Source organism: Xiphophorus hellerii, chromosome 8, assembly GCF_003331165.1.
Source record: "Xiphophorus hellerii strain 12219 chromosome 8, Xiphophorus_hellerii-4.1, whole genome shotgun sequence".
NCBI classification, from domain to species: Eukaryota; Metazoa; Chordata; class Actinopteri; order Cyprinodontiformes; family Poeciliidae; genus Xiphophorus; species Xiphophorus hellerii.
The window spans coordinates 25,681,955-25,701,966 of NC_045679.1; the positions used below are offsets into that span (position 1 = coordinate 25,681,955).

Sequence of the window (20,012 nt, forward strand, 5' to 3'; positions counted from 1 at the left end):
AATGTCATATTTTACTCCCTCATACCACTTTCAAAAGGGATGTATCCCAGGATGATGAGCCATATTTTTATATATATATATATATATATATATATATATATATATATATATAATTTTTTTTTAAAATGACACTGCCAGTCATTAAGTCACTGTTGATTCGTTTCTCATGTTTGCTTTACATTTATTTTTTCACTGGTAGGAGACTTAATGAAAAGCAAAGTCTTATAATTACTTTTATAATTAGAACATACGTACATATTCCGCTTAAGTTTTTAGTTTTGTTGCAGCATAATGACACCTAGCTTTCTCAGTCAAATGTATAAATATACGCATATATATATAAGCTAGTGGCATTTATATATGTGTATATATAAAAATCAATGACAGTTTCAGAAGACTTGATTTAGAAAATATGTGTATTTGAGACCTAAGGCGTGTGATTATAATTAAGAGACTTAATTTTTTTGAAAGCCTAGCACAAAAGCTGAATAAATTGTTGACGTTCAGGAGGACATCTGATCAGTTCTCCACTTATGATTCGCGAAAAAGAAAAGTTACACTTCTAATGAGGTCTGTGGTCATTTATCGAGCACGTCCCACTTAAGCTTCACTCGTGCTGAATGGAGTCGATTACTTTCACCAAACAGAACCATCAGCATTCACTTTGGATCTTATTGTCAAACGCTCTATGAATTGCTTCATATTTCCATTTGCTATTAGAATTAAGAGACTTCATTTTTTGAAAATTAAGTCAATTTTTTGACTTTTAGGTTTTCAGTTGCTAAAGAAAGAAAGCACGCACGCACACGGGGTCAGGACCGCGCTTAGGCAAGAAAGCTCGCGCGGGTCCGCTCAACGCCGCCTAAGAAAATAAAAAATAACCACAAGTTTGCTACATATGAGGTGCGCTACTTATTATTATTTTTTTTAATCTTTTCTACCTTTTATTACAGCTATAAACGTGTAAAACACGTTTTCACTTATTGCTGTTTCCCCAGTCCAGTGGTTTCAGATGCCGTCACCATCAACGGTGGAAAAGTTGCTGTCGGTCGACTGCGTCGGCTCCTTGTCGTCGCTCCTTCCCCGCAGTTTGTTCAGCGCCTTTCTGAAGGAGCCGCTGAACGACGGACTGGAGAAATAGTACACGACGGGGTTGAGGACGCTGTTGAAGTAGGTGAAGCACACGGACGTGTAGAACGCCAGGTTGGCCTCTTCGAAATGTCTGCATTCGTCATACCACACCTTTAGGATCCACACGGCGATGCGAGACATGGTGCTGGGGAAAAAGCAGGTGATGAAGATGAGGGCCACGGCCGCGACGAACTGAACGGCGCGCTTGACCTTCCCCCGTTTGTCCAAAGTCCTGTTTCTCAGCTGCCAGGTGATTCTGATGGTGCAGAACGCCACGATGGCGGTCGGCAGGAAAAACTGGATGACGTAGAAGGCGTTGTGCCAGATGGAGAGAGGCGTGACGCCCATGCAGATGTTGAAACTCTCGCACTGTGTGCGGTTGCTGTTGTAGAAAAAGTGCTCGCCGGCGAGAAGATACCCGGTGGCCAGAAAAATCAACCCCCACAGGCCGACTGAGACCCACAAAGCGTAGCCCAGGCCCAGGCGGTTGATGGGGTTCCGCGGGCGGACGATCTTGAGGTATCGGTCGACGGCCACGGCTGTGAGGAAGAAGATCCCCGCCGCACGGTTGGCGGCCAGCAGGAAGAGCAGGATGCGGCACGGGATGTCACCGTAGATCCAGTCCTTCCCACGCCGGTAGTAGTCCGCTCTGAAGGGAAGGCAGAACAGTACGACGGAGTCCGCAACCGCTAGATGGGTGAGGTACACGGAGTTGGGCTTCCACGTGTCCATGTAGAAAGTGAACATCCACAGAGCCAAGAAATTCCCCAATAATCCGAACACGAACTCCAGGATCAGAACTGGAGGCAGAACCCGGTCCAGGATGGGAGACTCAAAGGCACAACAGACGTCTGAACGGGAACTATTCATCTTCTGACTGTTGAAACAATTATGTTTTGTTATCATTCTTACATTAGTAGGTTTACTAGTTGTTTTCATTTAAATGTTTAGTGTTCTAATTTGTTAAACCATGTGAAACACAGTACTAGCTTTTTCCCTTCACCTTGAACATGTTTTTTTTTTTTTAATTTACTGGAATACTCCTTACCTGTTAGTCTGCCCGTGTGTAGGATGTTAGTTTCTGTGTTCTTTCTTCCTTGTTCAGAACAGCCCTTCCTTCTTTGATGTAGGTTGAGCAAACACCTATCACTGACCCATCGGTGATGAGCAACAACCAGCTCTGAGTGATTAAAGACGTGGTGCACCAGGTGTCTTTAGTTGAACAGCGAATCGTGTTTGCACTTATGCAAAAGGGCTCACGGACAAACATGCTAATTCCAAAGTGGAGCGAGCATCTGTGCACCGGCGTTATCTGTGGGGAAGTGGTGTTGACCCAAAGGAGCATTATAACAACTGTAAATGTTATCTGCCTGGGGATGGGAGCTTCATTAGAAAACTATTATACCTGGGAATAGGTTTACTCTTGGGTGAGCAGTAAGACGCAGGAAAAACAAGTAACCCACGGCCATCTACGGGACTCATAAAGTAGGCGATGACGACAAAGCCCACTCTGGAAAAGAAAACACTTAACTCGTCGAACACATAAATGGAAAACCAACCAGGAATGAAGAGCGGAACAGCAGAACAGACAGAGGAGAATGAAATTTATTAGCCTACAGATTTGCTTGAGTGAAGAACATTTGTGAAGGACTTAATTCATACCACGCCTTTGGCAAACAAGAGAAAGCAGCTATTGACTAAAAAAAAAGAAAAACTGCCGCCAAGTGAGTGGCCAAGTCTGCACCTTTTTATGTACAGTAAATAAAATAGGTATAAAATGACATAATGTGTACATTTGGCCAGGTTGTTCTTGATGTTACAGGTCACATCCATCCCAGTGAAAGTGCATATTTGGTCTTTACTTCTTGACTTCACCCAGATCGTCGATGCTGTCATCATCCACCTACAGAGGGAGAAAGAGGCTGAACTCAGAAATGGTGTGTTGAGTTTGCAGATTCGTACACTAACCGTTTTCTAAAATCGTAGTTTTGTTGTGTGAAAGTTTTTGCCTGATCAAATCCTGCCTCTGGAGTTACAAACTAATCACAAAGGCTTTACTTTTCCAGATTTCTAATAGCAAGCCAACAACTTTATCAAGCAAATAAACACCAACAAAAACCCCCACTTTGGCTAGGCCACGAATATGCTTTGATCTAAACTATTCAGTTGTGGCTCTGGACGTATTTAATGATTGTTGTTCTGCAAAAAGCTAAACCTCAAGTCTCTCAAGTCTTTTCCAAAGCCTTATTGTTATTATTCACTAATCTTGTCTTAACTTATTTAGGCCCCGCCCACACAGAGAGGATTTTAGATGCATCAGCAAAGAGGTTTTTTTTTTGTCATTTAGTCTGTGCGTCCACACGGATCTGGCGTTTTGGGAGACCAGAAATGATCATTCTTTGAAACCGAGTTCCGGCATCTTGGTTAAATTTCAAAATGGCGGCTTTACGTATCGTTGTCGCCAAGTGAGCCGCGTGCTTTATGAAGCGACGCTGTAGCTCCAGCTCTCTCCCACAAGCGTTTCACTCTCACAAATAAACATGGCGCCAATAACGGCGTTTTCTGTGGCGCTGCGTCCTGTCGTTTACAAAAACGTACCGTGTTCATTTCAGTGTAGACAGGGTCCAAAGTTTGGCCATTTGTTTCACTGGCCATTCTAAAATCAATTTATTGTTTCTCTTCCAATGCAGAACTGTTCACTACCATGCGTTTGTCTATCATGTATAATACCAGTAAAATACGTCAAAGTTAGTAGAAAGTCATGGAAACGTTAGAAAACTTTTGCTAAGGAGCGTTTCAAGTCAAAGACGACAGAAGAATCATCTGCTGCTCAAAATTATTCATGTTTTTTTCCGTATAAAACGTCTCAAATAATCATCAAGGTTTGCTTAAACTATTCTTCTGTTGCACATTTTTCCCTTTTTAATCAAATATCCTTCGTCTCAACTGTCAAGGTAATTGTGACTAATGAAGTGCTTTACATTTTAATCATTTAAGTTTTTAATGTAAAGCACTTTACATTAAAAACTTCATGTAAAGTAAGTTTTTGTAAAACAGCATGTAAAACAAGTTTATATTTGCTTTAAATCCTACCTTTTTGTAACCATTTCAAATCTAACATTCTAAAATACTATTTTTAATGATTTTCAATTTATTATTTAAGTATGTATGTTGGGTTTCTTTCCTATATAGTCACACACATTTTTTATTTAAAATGCTAAGTTGAAACAAATCTAAACACCAAACCAGCCCTTTATGAATTTTGTTGTTCGAAATCGCAGTGCTGCAAGGTTTCAATCAAATATTCATAACCAGATGTGTTTGAGTTTACAGATAAAGATGGAAAAAAAGTGCATTTTACCAAACTTAACAGGTATAAAAAGTCATGAAACTTTTTCCATGAAGACTGTTTGTTTTACCTCAGGCCACTTTTCTTGAATGACGTCAATTATGTCATCTGTAAAATCTCCCTGAATGATTATTTCATCCTCGGCTGTAACTGAGGCACCACAAGAGAACTTCTGAGCAAAGAATCGCTGAGCCTCTTTAAGATCAATGTCTGCAACAAAGGGATCGACATTTAGACAAACGTGCAAAAAAAAAATCGAACATCACCATGTGTAGATGGAGGGGGGCGGCACAAGTCTCACCAAATGTTGCCAGGCCACATACTCGTGTGACATATTTCTTCTTTGCTCTTGGAATTTTGGCTATTGTGACTTTCTGAGGCACCGTCTTCTTTTTCTGTTTAATTTGGCCTCTACCACCTAAAAAGAAGAAAATAAAGCAAGATTTGAGTCACTGGCATCATTGATCTCCATGCCGACAGCAATGGTGCCGAGGGATGGGGAAACTTCAGGAAAAATAAACCCACAAGTGCATCATATCCAAAGACAGAATCAGTTTTATTGGGAAATATTTTGCACACAAACAACTAATTTGACTTTGGTGGCAAGCCTTCACAGCGCACAGACATTAAATATGAATATATAGACTAATATGTGAAGTCATACCTCGTTTTTGCTTCTTCTTCTCCTCCTCTTCGCCTGAAGGGGGAGCTTCTCCAGTGCCGGATTCCTGTTTGGGAGCATTTCCTCCCGGACCAGAGGGACCAAAGAAGCAAAAAGAAGAATTACAACCAGTTTTGCAAAAATAATATTCGTCTACTAGGGTAAATATTGGTTTACTTTGAGAAACCTGATTACAAACAAGTTTTGTTTGTTTTTTTACTTTGCTACTCCAGTTGCTGAGGAATAATAATGAATATTTGTTTTTTTTATTATCAGGGGTGCACCAATAGCTGTAAGGGGACCTTTATGCAAAATTTACATATTTTGTCTCAAAAGAACAATAAAAATAATCTTTAACTGTTTTTTGGCAAGAAATTAAAGTTTTATTGTGTCTGGAAAATGAGCCGTTTCAAAAACCTGAACTGTAGGTCAAAAATCAACATGCACCGTTACCTAGCAACATAAGAGAGGCTCCAGCATGTTTGGTCAGCTGGTTTTACCACTGTATGCGCTGTACAATGGCTGCTGGAAAAGACAAATGCATTGTTGTTGACTTACCCTTCCGAAATCACTTGCTGCATGCAAGACGCTCCACTAATGCTTTTCAAAAATGTATAGTGGAGAGTCTGTTTGCAGCCATTTTCATATACAAGTGTAAACATTGAGTTATGGGGGGGCGTGACCAGCAGCAGCTTATTTGGATTTAAAGTGACAAGGGGCCCTAAAAAAGCTCAACACAAGCAGAACTAAGTAGACTAAAATCTACAAAATCACTTTTTGTGATTTTGTGCAAAAAATGTAATTGACTTGTTTTGCATAGCCAACAGACCTATCCTAACTTGTCCAGGGAAACATAATAGGTCACCTTTACTTTGGAGTGAAAAGCCAATACAAGAAACAAATTGTATTTACCTGCACAAAGGTCTGAAAAATCAGCCACTGTCCAGTTTTGCTCTGTTGTGGCAGAGCTCTGACTGGCAGATTCACCCACCAGGGCACATCTGCATATGCATACTTCAACTTGGAATTAGATTTGCCATCCAGATGTGTCTAAAAACACCATCTTGCTCTGTATGTATTGGCTCTGTAGCTAAAAAGTATCCAATGACAGAACTTCATTCCTATAAAGGCAAGAGATCCTATACAGACCAAGCCAATAATTTAGCTTTTAAAGTTACTGAAAACTGGTATTTACACAGACTTCTAATCTCTCTAACCACCATTAACTAAGCTCTTTAAATTGTAGGGGAGTGAAGCAAAAAATCCACAGAAAACCTTGAAGGTACTCACCTACAGTCATCTTGGCAAACACATCTGGAAAGTTCTTCTCAAGCCACTGCCTACATTTGGCTGGCTCGGGCATGTACTCGCAGTACTGCGGAGACATCACCGGTTTTTACAACTCTCGAAAGAAATAATCTGCAGGCGCTTGTTTATAGTCCACACAATGCGAGTGCAAAGTCTGTCTAATGATGAGACTCACCTCTGTAGGTAGGGAGCACACTGTAGGAAGAAAAACAAAAAAACTCGGGTTAGAGGCCGTCGAAATTACGCAGCGATTACGCGACAGATTGAGTTTATTGATCGTACCTCCGCAGTAAAGAACTTTAAGTGGGTATTTCGAATCGGGGTCCAACGATCCTTGCTCAGACCTGCTTTCTGTAGATCCAGATTCCATTTCAGTAGTAGCCATCACAAATGATCTGGGCAAGGTGAAGAGAAACAATAAGAAAGTTTGAGAAACAAGAAAACAAAGTAGCGTCTGCATGGCAGCTGATGTTTCACGTTGTGTCTTTGTCCACCCTATTCCTTCACCATGTCCTTTTTCTTTCCCTGACGTCACAACTTTGTCATTTTGGTTGAGCATAAAGCCTCCATTTATGAGAAGACTACAATAAGGCTGTTGAAATAGTATCATTGTTTCACTGATTTAAATGAAGCGTAAAATTAGCTAAAAATGGTAACCTTTACTGGTCAGTGAACGCATCATAGTTTCATAGTAAGATATGAAAGAAAATGTAAATGTTAGTGATCTTATGAGATTTTAGGTCACTTCTTACATATTTCGATATAAATTGAGAATCTGCCACACGGTTTAGAGAGCCTTCCTTAATTTTTAACCCGACTACATAATCCTGGCATCATATCAAAGTTCATTTAGGACAATATCAGGTTGAAATGGACAAACAACTTTTGAACATGTTGCTAAAATACCTACTTTTACATGCAGGCATGATAATGTTACGTGTGTAAGGTCATGTGTCCGTTATTTAAATGTCACAGCTCGTAAAAAAACAGGTGAGAAGAAATATCCGATTTCCTCCCTAGACCAGTCTGAATGAAGTCTATACTTCATCATTTTAACCAAATAGTTCAACTTTTTTTCTTCCTGACCCTCTGCTGCTTTATGTGGAGATTTTTTTATCATTATATTTGTTTAGCTCTCAGTTCAATCTAATTTGCTACACAGCTGAAGTAGCCTTAGCCGGCTAACACATGCGGCTGCTTTATAGGTTGAAAGCGCTGCTCAACAGAGCAGTGTGCTAACATATTCAACATCAAATTGTACAATTAAAGTCATAAATAATGTTGCCACTCCGGTCACTGCATAAACCGAGCTAAAACAAACCCCCACATTTCGCTTTGAGCGCTTTCATTCATCAGGTTACGTGGACTCGCCAGCTGTCACCGTTAGCACCTCGACTGAGTTTAGCAGGCTAGCTAAGCTAATGCAGTACAACGACTCACTGCAGCTGAAAAAAGTGAATTAAGACGCGGAAAACGGGGCCGTTCCCTACCTCGCACAGTAAACTCTTAAAACTGCTGGTTCAGTAGAACATCCGCTCGCATTATTAGGGTCAGTTCCACTTTTAGAATATCATTTTCACTGAATAAGGTTTAGTTGGCATACTTCGAGCACGCCTTGTTACGCCTCTTGTGAGAGGAGTCTAGCCAATAATATATAGCTGCAGCCGTTCGCACCACTCTCAGACCCAACGCCGCTCCCAGGCTCCGGTAGCCGAAAACCCTTCCTGGTTCATGCGAGAATTTGCTTCCGGTTGGCGCATGCGCAAAAAGCCAATTGGTGTTAGGGTTCACTGACACGATGTCAAACCATTATTCAGCGAATGCGTCAGTGTAGTTTCGTTTAAAGTGGGATTTCAAATATGAGGGATAAAGATTGGGTTTATGTAGCTGGGTGTTAAGGTCATGTGAGAATTTGCATTCGGTTGGCGCATGCGCAAAACCCCACTGGTGTTTATTATGGTTCACGATTACAGACACGATATCAAACAATACTTTATTAACCGAATGTGTCAGTGTAGTTCGAAGACGGGATTTAAAAGATGTAGGATAAAGATTAGGTCTATGTGGTAGGAAGTTAAAGGTAAGTATAAAAAATCATTAGGATAATGAAATCCAAGGACATCAACTTGTAGCATTCAATAGCATGGAGATAAAATTTGACATTTAGCTAAAAAGTAAAATACCAAATTTGTTCTGAAGCGTCCTCCATTTCCAGAAGTTTCCAACAGACTGACACAGACAGAGCATTTGTATGACTTTTATTAAGAAAACAAAACCACTGGACATGATAAAAACAAAACCAAGCACTACTGATGGAATAAATAAGTCAAACCAAACCATAAATCTGTACACGATCTAAAGAAAAAAAAAAAAATGGTCCCAAGGAAAAAAAAAGAAGTTTTTTTTTCATCTCACAGCTCTTTTTTTTCTCATTTTTCTTTTTACACACAGTTATGAGCAAACTATAAATCAATCGGCTCAATCAAGTGAACGCTACAACATAAGTGAGAATTTGTTTTTCTTAAACTGAGTGTATATGTAATGCTGTTTATAACTGTTAATGTCAATACAATAGCATTTTTAAAGTTCCAGCTCTGCTGGACTGGGAATGAGGTATATGCTAATCCACCCTCTGAACCGAGACAATGTTTTAACGCCTTCCTCTCCATCCGTGTGAATGCTGATTTGCTGAAAATCTGATTCTGGGTTGTAAAATGCATCGTAGCCCCGTCCCATCACGGTTCGCAGTGATTCAGTTGATCTAAATTCATCCAGGATTGATTAATGAAAGTAAATCTTAACATGAGACAGTTTTTTTTTTCTTTTTACATTAGAGGTCGTAGGTCTGAATCCGTACTTTAAAGTTCAAGTAAACTGCACTAATCAGCACACAGTCAGGGGGCACCATGCCACGTGCGTATGGATTCAGCCGACAGACAGCACCTTGAAGGAGGATCAGAACCAAATGTTTGAGCGAAAAAAAAAAAAAAAACAGAGAGAGAGACTGGACCTTTAGTGGCGAGCGGCACCAGCATGTGTAGGTCACAGACGAGTAGTGACACGGAACCAGTACAGGGAAATAAGACGATAGAATGCGAGTCGATGGTGATGTGGAAAGAAACCGGAAGTTCTGATGGATGAATGAGGTTTGCAGGTGCTTAAAAGGAATGAACATGATCAACTTCTGGGTAGTGTTAAAACCTAATTTTGACGCGTTTTATAGGAGTAGTACATGTTTACTTCCTTGCTGGGAGGAAAGCGAGCGGGCGGATGCCAACACGTAATGATACCTTGCTGCCCAAATAACTGCCTGGATTTACGTACAGCCGACTTGGTGTCGCTCTAAATCACATTATGTCTTTTTTTTTACCCGCAGCAAGGAAGCAAATATCTCCCAAATCTTTTCCTCAGAGAAAATATCCTAACAGGTGGAGTTAAATATAAATAATTGGAAAAACTAATTAGTGACAGTTATAAGGCAAAAAAACAAAAAAAACAAACCGAAACAAAGCATGGCACCAAAACGTAAGTCCAAACCTGCTTGAACTAAAACTTGTATTAGTCGTAACAACTCAAGGCACACACCTCCGGGACGCGCTCTAACCATGTCTGTCCTCACTACTTATCCAATAGTCCGTCTCGGCGTGTACCGTTGCCCTCTTCCTCTACGAACCGCGAGCTAATTCACTTTAGGAGAAAAATAAAAACACAAACATGGAGAACTTTTCATGGATAGAGATAAAAGACATCCACTACAGCAGCAAATCTATCTGTGATCGATTGTGACATACCATAACAGTGCATTGACCCTCCTGAGGGAGAAAAAAAAAAAAAAGAGAGATATAACTAAACATTCCCTAAACAAAAGAGAACATTAGTCTAGCAGGAGGCGAATCGGGAGGATTGAAAGCGAGACGTGGCCTTGGGGGTGGGGAGAGGGAGGGGGGCTGCCACAGCCACTGATCTGAGACCAGGTTAGCCCCTTGACTTATCCTGAGCTAAACCGCTAGCAGTGAAACAAAAGAGTGATCTCAGAGCAGCGTCTGCGATCGGCCTCGTCCTAATCTCAGAGCTCTTTAAGTCACAGAAGCGGGTCGGGGTTTGTGTTCTGGTCTGGCGGTGGCTGGGGCTGAGCTGCCGGCGCTGTCCCGAGGCTTGAGTCTGGCGCTTCTCTTGGCAAAACAAAATGTGGAGGACTGAAAGGAAGCACGGAGGGGGAACCACTGAACAAGAGGTAATATCCATCCTCCCTCGGTGGCAGTATTTGGGTAGAGGTGGCGAAACGGGAAGTGGGAAACAGCGATAAGGAAGAGAGACGTCCGTTCTCCCCTTGGTTTAGAAGAGCAGGGAGGGGAAGAAAAAAAAAAAACAATCTAAGAGGAGAGCCGGTGTGTCCATTAGCCCTAAATCATCTAGAATTAATGGGAGGAGGTACAGAGGAAGGGAGACAGGAAGGTGAAGGAGAGAATGACTCAGCCCGAAACATTTAGCTCTCCTCAAAGTCCTGAGATGAGGACTCCAGTTTGCTTTTCTTGCTGGGCGGGGTCTCCTCCTGTAGATCCTGTAAGCAAGAAACAACAACAACAAAAAAAAAAACAAAGCATGATTACATCTGATGAGCAAAGATGCACCACGAAGTTAGGATCAGGCAGGACGTTTTCACCTTGTTCAGCCCCAACCAGTGACTAGCTGCGTTTCCATTATCACTACGTCCAAAACTCTAATGTCAAAAAACTACTTTGCAATTGCAGTGTTTCCTTTAAATAAGAAAAGCAATTAAAAACACACATGAATAAGCTTGTTCATTAACAAACATGACTCCTCCGGCCACTTCCTGTCGTCTTCTTCCGGCTGTTGATCACGTGACTTGTGTGATGCAAAAAGAGTGTCTCCTTTTTGCAAAATAAACCAAATTTGATAATAAAAAAAATAATAATAATAAAATCACTTCATCCTAGTGTCAAACCATTTTATAAAAAAAAACTAGTGTTTTTCAAAACACTGCCGTGTTTCCATTAAGCAAATTTATTTTCAAAATATCAAATTGCGCAATTATATGATAAAAGGAAACACAGCTAGTGAAAATTGCAGAAGGATTTGTAGTCAGCTGCAGAAGACAGATGTTGGGTGCAAGCGGCGTTGTGTAAGCTAAAATGCAACAGCTAGCTAAAATACTAATGACAGCACGTAGACTACCAGTAGCAGGTTGACCTATACTCCATTCACTATGACAAAAACCCATTTAAAAGCTAGAATTAGTTAAACTCCTAATGATAGCTAAAATGTTCTCAATAGCAGGTGGGCTATCACAATGCTTTTTTTCAAAGTGAGCTAAAATACTAACTAGGATTAGCATTTTAGCTAATTCTAATTAGTATTTACCAGCAGCAGCTGGAGGTCAAAACCCCCACAGGGGTCCTTTAATGACTGAGTGAGAATGTTACAGATGGACTTCTAAAGGGAAGCACATGCCTCAAGGGCAGCACGTCCACACTAGAGGTCTTTAAATATTCAGTAACCGTTCAGTGTGTGCCGTAGGAAATCACTGTTCAGGACTGTGATCTGAAACACGAGTGAAACAGAACATGTTGTTTCGGTTTTGTTAGGCTTTTTATGAAACGAGTCATGTTTTCAAGTCACAGAACAACTAAAGGTAAAATCTCTCATTCTTTCAGTGATTTATTCTTAAAGAGCTTTTTCTTTTTTATTAGCCATGTTGTTCCTAGAAAGCAGGTAGAACAGAGATCCGGAGGAGTGTGTGAAAACGTGAACACTTTGTTTCCTGCATGGGTTACTGCTCCTCTGAGAGGTTTGCAGACAGACGTGCAGACGTGTTCATACCTGAGTGGCTTTGCTGTCTGAGGAATCCTTCTCCCCTGAGGACAGACTGTCTCTCTTGGCACTTTGTGCTCGCTCTGAGGTCTCTGATGTAGGGATGCTCTTCCCTGAAATCACAACACAGTATTAAAAAAAAAAAAAAAAAAAATCTTCTCACTTTTTCATCAGGCAGCAAATACAGACAGGAACTCTTCAGTGTGTGTTTGGCGCGACGGTGTGCTCTTTTCATGGCCGCTTTTTCGACACATTAGTGACCCCGAGTGGTTGTTTGGGGTAACTGCAAGATCGGAATCATAACCCAAAGAGCTGAAACTAAAATTATATTAAAGTCAACTACTAAAATGTGACCCCGCCCCCCGTTCTTTATTAATTAAGTTTGAACAAAGCCAACAGATGTAGATGCTCTGACAAAAGGGAAAAAATACATTCTGCAATGCTACATTTCTTGCACAGACTGCGAAAGTTTACACTTAAATTTGTACTGCAGCCCTTTTTTTTGGATCTGGTTCTTATTCTATGTCATTCTTTTACTCTGTTTTTATAATATTTTATACTTTATCCATCTAGTTTCTGATTGAAACAAATAATCAAATCAATTACACTTTATTTCCACTTAAAGGATTTCTGGTAGCAGTCAGTTTAGCAACAAATCTGAAGAGGCCTCTGACTGAAGATGGTTGCTGTCTGTCATGACATGAAAACAGCTCAATTTCAGGGGAGCAAACATATTTCACAGTAATGGTGCGTTCACACTAAACACATCATTATATGTCGGACGATTCAAGTTCGACGCGTGTGGACTTTGAATGCAGATGCTTGACATTTCGCTCTACAGCTAGCGTTTCGAGCATTTGGTTTACCTTCTAAGACTATGTGGAGGCACGTCAAAAATCGCTCTAGCCGTCGTTTTTTGATGCCGGCCTATTTGTCGGACGTCGGGTGCGATTTGAAGCGTCTCATGCTTCAAATCGCGTTTGAAGCATGAGACGCTTCAAACGCTTCAAATCATGCTAGAGGCAAGAAATGTGTCACAATGGGTGTTCAATGCGCCTTTGAATGTAAACCAGACGTGCGAAATGCGTTTGGTGTGAACGCACCACTACACTTCATGGATGACATCATCAGCTGTTGGTCATCACTGCTAATCTGCCTCATCTGCTTTTGCTGCTCTTTGGTCCTACTCTGCATCCATAAAGTCTCTTTTTCAAATCCTCTGGAATTTGGGGTCAGAGTTCAGGGATTATTTTAGTTTTTGAGTCGCAAAAACAATAAGAAGTTGTTGCCATGGTTATGCATCATAAATGTCTTAACGCTAAAAAAGCAAAAATCCTTCCAGCTTTGCGGCATCCACAACCAGAGTGAATAATTGTCCAAACAAAGAAACGCCTCAACCAAAAAATAATAAACATAAATCAGAGCTACGCTACCATTTTCTATGAATATGTTTAGAAATGATAAATTTATATATGTTTCCGGAGATTTGTTTTCAGAGTATTGAAATAACTTTCTTAAAGGGGCAGTATTATGTAAAATAGATTTTTTTTCCCCCCTAGCTTTACATAATGTTATGTTCTTCCCACATCAAAAACCTACATGGAGTGTTGCTTTGATTCTTTCATGCATGTTTGAGAAATCCTTTAATCTCCATGGCAACCATTTAGCTGTGCAAAACGCCTGGGTGGACGTAGTTCCGCCTTCGAGGACAAAGCGCCTCATCAGAACTGCAGATTCTAAACTTCCAAGATTTCACCTCACAGAGTAGCCCTCCCTCACAACATACCCACTCAGCTCCTTCAGACTAGCCAGCTGCAATTAGCAAACACCTGGTGGAACTGCACATCAGCATTCTCAGTGGAACGCTGGCGAAAACGTTAAACGCTAAAAATGTTAACGTTTTTACCAGCGTAAAAACAGAGTAATGTGTGATGACTTCATAGTCATATTTGATATATGTATATATAGTATTTTTTATAACTGAAAGTTAGCATAGTTATTTGATTGCGCTATAAAATGGCACTATGTGCCTGGAAAAACATAGTACTGCCCGTTTAACCGGGCTATTTAGAGCAACAGATTAAATAAGGCTAACAAGCTGAAACTATTTGTTTTTGTTGAGATCAAAGAAGTGAGACAGAAAAGTTGACGTTAAATTCCCAGGAGGTTGGATTGGGGCAACACAGGTGTGCAGTGGTTTTATCAAAGGGGAAGTGGTTGTTTTAAATTGAGGATGAAGACAAAAACAGCAGACGGCATATACTGGTACATACTGGTGTTTACTGGTATATATTGTATCTGTGACGGTCTGACCTCTCTTGCTGTCTGGGCTCTGGTCAGTCTTGGCCTCGCCGTTGTCGCGGTGAGACGCGGCGTTGGACTCCGGGGCGGGGCTGGTGCTACAGCTGTTTTCCTGCTTCACTGGGGACGAGTCAGCGATGGAGCTCTGGTTGCTGTTGTCATCTGGCACAGGGCAGACCGAGAGTCAGAAAACACACGGCCAACGAGCACAAGACAGAAAACGTGTGTAGAAACCCCACCATGCATGTCCATCATCCCTGGAGAGGAGCTGTTCTCCGGAGTCGTCACCTCGGAGCCGTATTTATCGTCCTTACCCTTCTTCTTATTTTTGTTCTTCTGCACCACAGGAGACACAGTGAGCTACAGTCTGTGCTTCGCTTACATGTGACATTTTCAGCAAACGGTCTGCTAATAATCATGAACTCACGTCGTCTGATTTCGGCTCCGTCACCGGGACCCACTTGTAGATGCGAAGGGACGTGTCTCCGACCGTCACCCATTTCTTCTCCCTGATTGGACAGACAAACAAGCCGATTCAAAGTGTCCTCTGGTGGAAAGGCGCTCTGAAACGTGGCAACCTAACCACTCCCTTGTATACTTATGCTAGTATAAGTATACTAAGTTATATTGGTATAAGTTAGTATGCTAACTTATACGAGAAAAACTAATAAAACTATTAAAATGGTGATTTATTATGAATGTCCTGTGAACATTTTAAGCTTTTCATTGAGAGTTTTCTGAGGTTCTCTGACATGATATCGCATGTTACGTGGAAAAATCAAAAATGTTTTCATTTATTGCTGCCATTTGAAACAGCTAAATAGTACTTTAACTGTTTAGGTTACTTTTAGACATCAAAATGATTTTTTTATTAGTGTGTATTAAAAGATTTTTTTTATTTTAGTCACAAAGTCGGTTAAGTCATTATTAAAAGATTTTTATATTAATTACGCTTATTCTAATCATTGTAACTCACCTGAAACCCTTAAACATTAATTCAGCGATTTATTATTAAATCTAGATTTTGAAATGATAGTAATCAATTTAAAATCTGGAAACAATTCTATTATTATATAAATGTCTATATTATGTGGATGTGCTTTTCTGAATAGAATCAACACGACCATGAAGTAAAATCTACATCAAGGTTGTCAAGACAACAACACAAACAATAATCCAGTACACACACATTATTTTATTATTGTATCTGGTACTCTTTAACCAATGTACAATATTTTCCCCAGGTTACTATTTATGTAAACCTAAAAAATTTAAATAAAACATCTCTGAAGGTTTCATCTGTGATTAGAATAATTTTGATTAAACATGTCACTGGTTTCCCACACAAATTTAAAAGAAAGAAAAATGTTAAGGAACAAAGGAAGAGGGGAGAAAAGAAAGAAACAAATTATAAGCAGCTTCTTAATTTGGTTATAGTTTTTTTTTCTAGCAACCTTCTGCTGCTCAATCGAAAAATAAGTTCAATATGCCATTGTTGGTCGAATAACTAGTCGGTCTAAGCTTTAAAACCAGTGTTAGCTAAAAAAAAAAAAAAAAAGTTTCCCTTTAGTGTTCATCTTTAATGCAAAATGACAAGTTTAGAATCAAATTTCTTTAAAGGGAAAGGTGTAGAAACCGTAATATTCATGTAGCAAGAAATCATTGCGCTAGAAGTAGATCATGAGAAAACAATGTTAAAGAAAAACCTGATATAAAAACCGAAATTAATAAAATAAATAAATGCTTCTTAAAAAAACAAACCGAAAAAACAAACCTTGTATTTCCAACTTATTCAATCTTCTGATGTTATCTAGCTGATTCAAAATAAGTTATTACAAAACTGAAAAGGACATAAAAATGAACAATATCCTAAAATATAAACGCCTTTATATTTATTTTACATTACACCATCGTATTTTATGTTGCTTTTATTTTGTGAAACAAAAAATACTAAAGTTACAACAAAAGCAAACTTCTGCCTTTGACCCGGGGACGTTTGATTAATCCGCCTGAATAAATGAAAATCAGATTAAATTCCGCCACCGAGCGGAGTCGAACAGCTGCATCCATAAATGTCATGTCCTCCGAACAAACATGTGCTTCTGCGCTGTTTAAAGAGGACAGAATGTGATTTTCTGGTGTAAAAAGATAAGCCTGAGTCACTACGTGTTCAGCCATGCACTACAGTAGCATACTTCCCTCTCCCAACCCCCACCGTGTCTTATTCTCCGGCAGACCTAAAGGGCGACTCAAAGCGCTTAATTTAAAACTCCACACGGACTAAAGTGCTCCGACTCAAGAGCGCCGTCGTCAAAAATTTGTCAGCGTCCAAGACTTATCGGCCGTTTCGCCGCAAAAAGCCCGCCGCCTGCGCTCGCAGCTCGGCAGCAATGGCTTCATGTGACTACATCGAAATGGCTTCTGGGCTCAACCCTTTTTTTTGCCGTTAAAAATCAACGGAAAAACACCGGCTCTGTGCTGTGAGCTTCCCCCGCGAGCGGGCTCGCGAAAGCCGGGAAAGGCGCTCCTCGCTGGAGCGCCCCGGTCGCACCTGAGCCGCAAGTACATCTGCTGAGAAACCGCCGTTCAAAAAGCTGCCCTTTATCTTTCTATTTCATCCCTCTCTCCGTCTCGCTCCTTCCCTCTCCTCCCCCAACAAGCAAGCCTTTCTCGTGTTAGATAACGAAGCCTGCTTTTTTTAATCTTGTTCCTCTTACCATTTTCGTACTTTCTCAATAGCGGCCATAACCCTCTTGATGTCATCTTTCGCCCTGCTCCGGGTCTCAGCTCGGACCGACCTGCCCGACATTGCCGCGGTGGGTATAATATTTTTAAAGCTCGCCGGCAGTTCAGACACAATGCAAACAGTAGAGCGCACAGAGGAGCCAATGCGCCTGCGCGGCCTGTTGGAGCAGCGGGGGGAGGAGGCCGAGCGGGGCCTGCCGGCTGCAGCTGCACACCGAACAGAGATGTGTTTGCCTGCTGAGCTGAGAGAGCAGCAGAACAAAGAGTGCAGCCCGAAAACTCCGAGCTGGAGTGGCCACTGAGAGGGAGAGGAGGAGAATTCAACTTTACTGTGTTTTCTGAGGGAATCTGTAGATTTTGACAATAATATTCGCAATTATAAGTCGTTAGGAGATCGTAAGATATGATTTTAGATTAGTAAACTAAGCAAGGCTTAACTCCTCACAATCAGGCTGATACAGGCAAAGAATCAGGGGCGCAACTACATACTTTCTGAGGTGTATCCGAACATGTCCCCCCCCCCACGGCCCAATGACATAAACTTGTACAACTCATTTGTAATTAAAGTATCAATAATAATAAATGTACATATATGTGAATAAATTGCTGCCTACAGGGCTATTAAAAAAGAATGAAACAAAAAACTGTGCAATATTTCATCATTTTGAGCCAAAGAGCCGCTTCTGTTATCCTGTGTCTAGAACCGCCTGTGTCTGCAGGTCTGAGGCTTTTTGTTAGCATGTTTTCTATCATTCTTATAGCTTGATAGGATCCAAACTGGCAACCCACATTAATAAAATGGTGAAATATTATTGACCACTTATAAAAGATATCAACATTTTTCCTACACAATCCTAACAAACGTTTTTAATGTTGAAAGAAATAAACGGTTTCTCTTCACAATATTTATTAATTTATTTATTAATCTATTTGTATGATTTGTTCTTTAAATTGCCATTCATATTATTTTTCGGTCTCAGGAAATGACTGAGGGATGAAGAGGCTGATGTTCTGGTTCTTTAGGTTCTTTAGGTTCTGCCGGGTCTGCGGTTCCTGATCCATTCTGTCTGATATCAAACAACCCACTGAATTTTTAAAGCCCGTTAAACTTCACTGTGGTTGTTTAGCCCGTTTCTTCCCACCACCGTCTGTATTTTTGCCAGAGGTTTCATTTCTAAGGACGGTGTTTTATCGGGTGGACATTTTAAAAAGACGCGGGTTGATAGCGGCTCACTGCGGCTGCGTAGCAACCGTCTCTAAGCAACCGTGACAACAGCGTCAGTTCGTGTGGTTTAGTGGTCTCCTATTTACCCTAAACGACAATCTAGCTGACCTTAATATTTCCCGTGTTTTGTTTTTCTGGTCGTTATTATTACACTTATTGTTGAGGTGTGTGTGATAGGTACCTCAGGGCCACCGTAGATAGGTGTGTCTATCAGACATTTATAGCAATACGGAATAAATCGCGTCCTTATTGGTTCAATACGAGGCGGAGACAAAAACAACCACCTGTTATTTTAGCTTAGCTTAAGCTAACCTGAATATTTACAACTCTCTGGTTGATACACTGACGTTACTTACCTTCTGTCTTTCAACCACTTTGAAAAGCTTTTCTTTGTCTCTCCAACATCTTTATCTTTCCCCCTTCCTTCTGTTTTCTGTTTTGTGCCCCGGAGTTTTTTCTGCCGCCCATCTTTAGCTCCCTGTTGTCGAGTTCATTCCTACAATTCAAATTTAAAAGGAAAAAAAAAAACGCGCCTCAACTTGTTCTAGAAGAGACGCTGCCCAGCTACCTGTATGGGACGGGAGGGAAGGACCGCCTAATCAGTGCTGTTCCTGTTATTGATCATTTCATACACAAACAGCTGTTAAGTACATAAAATGCTGACTAGAACAAAAATTTCACATCGTTTTTTGCGCCCCCTCTAGTGCAGCGCCCCTTTGCGTTGCATGCACCGCATACCTACTTTTTGCGCCACTGCAAAGAATAAGCACAATAAAACCTCTTTTACAATGTCTGCTTTCCCTGATTTTCTTCTTTTCATTTGTTTTGATATTTTTCTTTCCTTTTCGATATTTTGAAGTTATTCTGTATCTCTTCGTTGCTATTTTTTGCTATTCGTTGCTAGTTTTGCTAAAACGCAGACTGACTTAAATTTGACATATTCTTTCCATTCATTTGTTTTTTCCCTCCTTTCTCTCTTTCTTCACACGTATATACTTGTAGTTATTTTATGACTGTATGTGACAGATCGGTGCCTTTTAGAAGTTATATAATTTGTTACCATTGGTGAAAAACCAGAATCAGAAAGACCAAGAAGCCAAATACATGGCAATCCTGAAAGAAAACTTGTTAGAGGCTGTGGAAGACACGAGAACAGGGTGGAGGTTATTGTTTCAGCAGGACACCAACCCTAAACAAACATGAAAAGTGATTAAGCAAAGCATTGATTTAGGAGGGTTTAATATAAATCCAAAACACTTCTTTCATGTTTTTCTTGTAAATAATTTTGAATCCCATTTATTATTCCCACTTTTCAGATGTGGACTACTTTGTGTCAGTCTAATCAGCACCAAAAAGCAACAACTTTTGGGGCAAAAAGTTAAGAAAAAAAATTCTCAGGAGTGCTGTTCCTTTGAAAATCTTCATTTTGATTGGTTACTTTTCTCACTGGTTTGTATCTT

At 40.5% G+C, this 20,012-nt stretch overlaps 3 protein-coding genes across 7 annotated transcripts; all 3 read right to left on the reverse strand.

Moving 5' to 3' along the window:
- Positions 1 to 459: 459 nt before the first annotated feature.
- Positions 460 to 2,650, reverse strand: LOC116724235 (hydroxycarboxylic acid receptor 3-like). 3 transcript variants are annotated; one of them, XM_032569741.1, is made up of 2 exons: positions 2,537 to 2,650; positions 460 to 2,443 (listed from the first exon to the last, which is right to left on the reverse strand). In XM_032569741.1, the coding sequence occupies exon 2, from the start codon at positions 2,068 to 2,070 to the stop codon at positions 1,009 to 1,011; it is 1,062 nt and encodes a 353-aa protein (XP_032425632.1). In that variant the 5' UTR covers positions 2,071 to 2,443; positions 2,537 to 2,650; the 3' UTR covers positions 460 to 1,008. The 3 variants fall into 3 exon arrangements, with proteins under 3 accessions (XP_032425632.1, XP_032425633.1, XP_032425634.1); XM_032569742.1 differs by having other exon boundaries at positions 460 to 2,008; positions 2,180 to 2,576; XM_032569743.1 differs by having other exon boundaries at positions 460 to 1,129; positions 1,243 to 2,576.
- A 68-nt stretch (positions 2,651 to 2,718) lies between these two features.
- Positions 2,719 to 8,165, reverse strand: denr (density-regulated protein). 3 transcript variants are annotated; one of them, XM_032569746.1, is made up of 8 exons: positions 8,053 to 8,165; positions 6,732 to 6,844; positions 6,625 to 6,644; positions 6,432 to 6,516; positions 5,145 to 5,243; positions 4,782 to 4,898; positions 4,551 to 4,690; positions 2,719 to 3,034 (listed from the first exon to the last, which is right to left on the reverse strand). In XM_032569746.1, the coding sequence occupies exons 2-8, from the start codon at positions 6,832 to 6,834 to the stop codon at positions 2,990 to 2,992; spliced, it is 609 nt and encodes a 202-aa protein (XP_032425637.1). In that variant the 5' UTR covers positions 6,835 to 6,844; positions 8,053 to 8,165; the 3' UTR covers positions 2,719 to 2,989. The 3 variants fall into 3 exon arrangements, with proteins under 3 accessions (XP_032425637.1, XP_032425638.1, XP_032425635.1); XM_032569747.1 differs by having other exon boundaries at positions 5,145 to 5,234; positions 7,940 to 8,159; XM_032569744.1 differs by having other exon boundaries at positions 7,940 to 8,159.
- Positions 8,166 to 8,690: 525 nt separating this feature from the next.
- Positions 8,691 to 17,519, reverse strand: bcl7a (BAF chromatin remodeling complex subunit BCL7A). Its single transcript, XM_032569748.1, has 6 exons — positions 17,300 to 17,519; positions 15,010 to 15,091; positions 14,822 to 14,918; positions 14,595 to 14,744; positions 12,291 to 12,394; positions 8,691 to 11,010 (listed from the first exon to the last, which is right to left on the reverse strand). Exons 1-6 carry the CDS (start codon positions 17,389 to 17,391, stop codon positions 10,936 to 10,938), a joined length of 600 nt encoding a protein of 199 aa, XP_032425639.1. The 5' UTR covers positions 17,392 to 17,519; the 3' UTR covers positions 8,691 to 10,935.
- Positions 17,520 to 20,012: the final 2,493 nt, after the last annotated feature.

What these genes read in the sequence shown, in the direction of transcription:
- denr (XM_032569746.1), bottom strand. Translation starts at nt 6,834, where the DNA reads ATGGCTACTACTGAAATGGAATCTGGATCTACAGAAAGCAGGTCTGAG. An exon ending in TAAAGTTCTTTACTGCGGAG is followed by an intron (nt 6,645 to 6,731) that starts GTACGATCAATA and finishes TTCTTCCTACAG; the next exon opens with TGTGCTCCCTACCTACAGAG. An exon ending in TGTGCTCCCTACCTACAGAG is followed by an intron (nt 6,517 to 6,624) that starts GTGAGTCTCATC and finishes ATGTCTCCGCAG; the next exon opens with TACTGCGAGTACATGCCCGA.
- bcl7a (XM_032569748.1), bottom strand. Translation starts at nt 17,391, where the DNA reads ATGTCGGGCAGGTCGGTCCGAGCTGAGACCCGGAGCAGGGCGAAAGAT. An exon ending in AGGGATGATGGACATGCATG is followed by an intron (nt 14,745 to 14,821) that starts GTGGGGTTTCTA and finishes GCCCTGTGCCAG; the next exon opens with ATGACAACAGCAACCAGAGC. An exon ending in CAGACAGCAAAGCCACTCAG is followed by an intron (nt 11,011 to 12,290) that starts GTATGAACACGT and finishes TCTTGCTTACAG; the next exon opens with GATCTACAGGAGGAGACCCC.
- LOC116724235 (XM_032569741.1), bottom strand. Translation starts at nt 2,070, where the DNA reads ATGAAAACAACTAGTAAACCTACTAATGTAAGAATGATAACAAAACAT.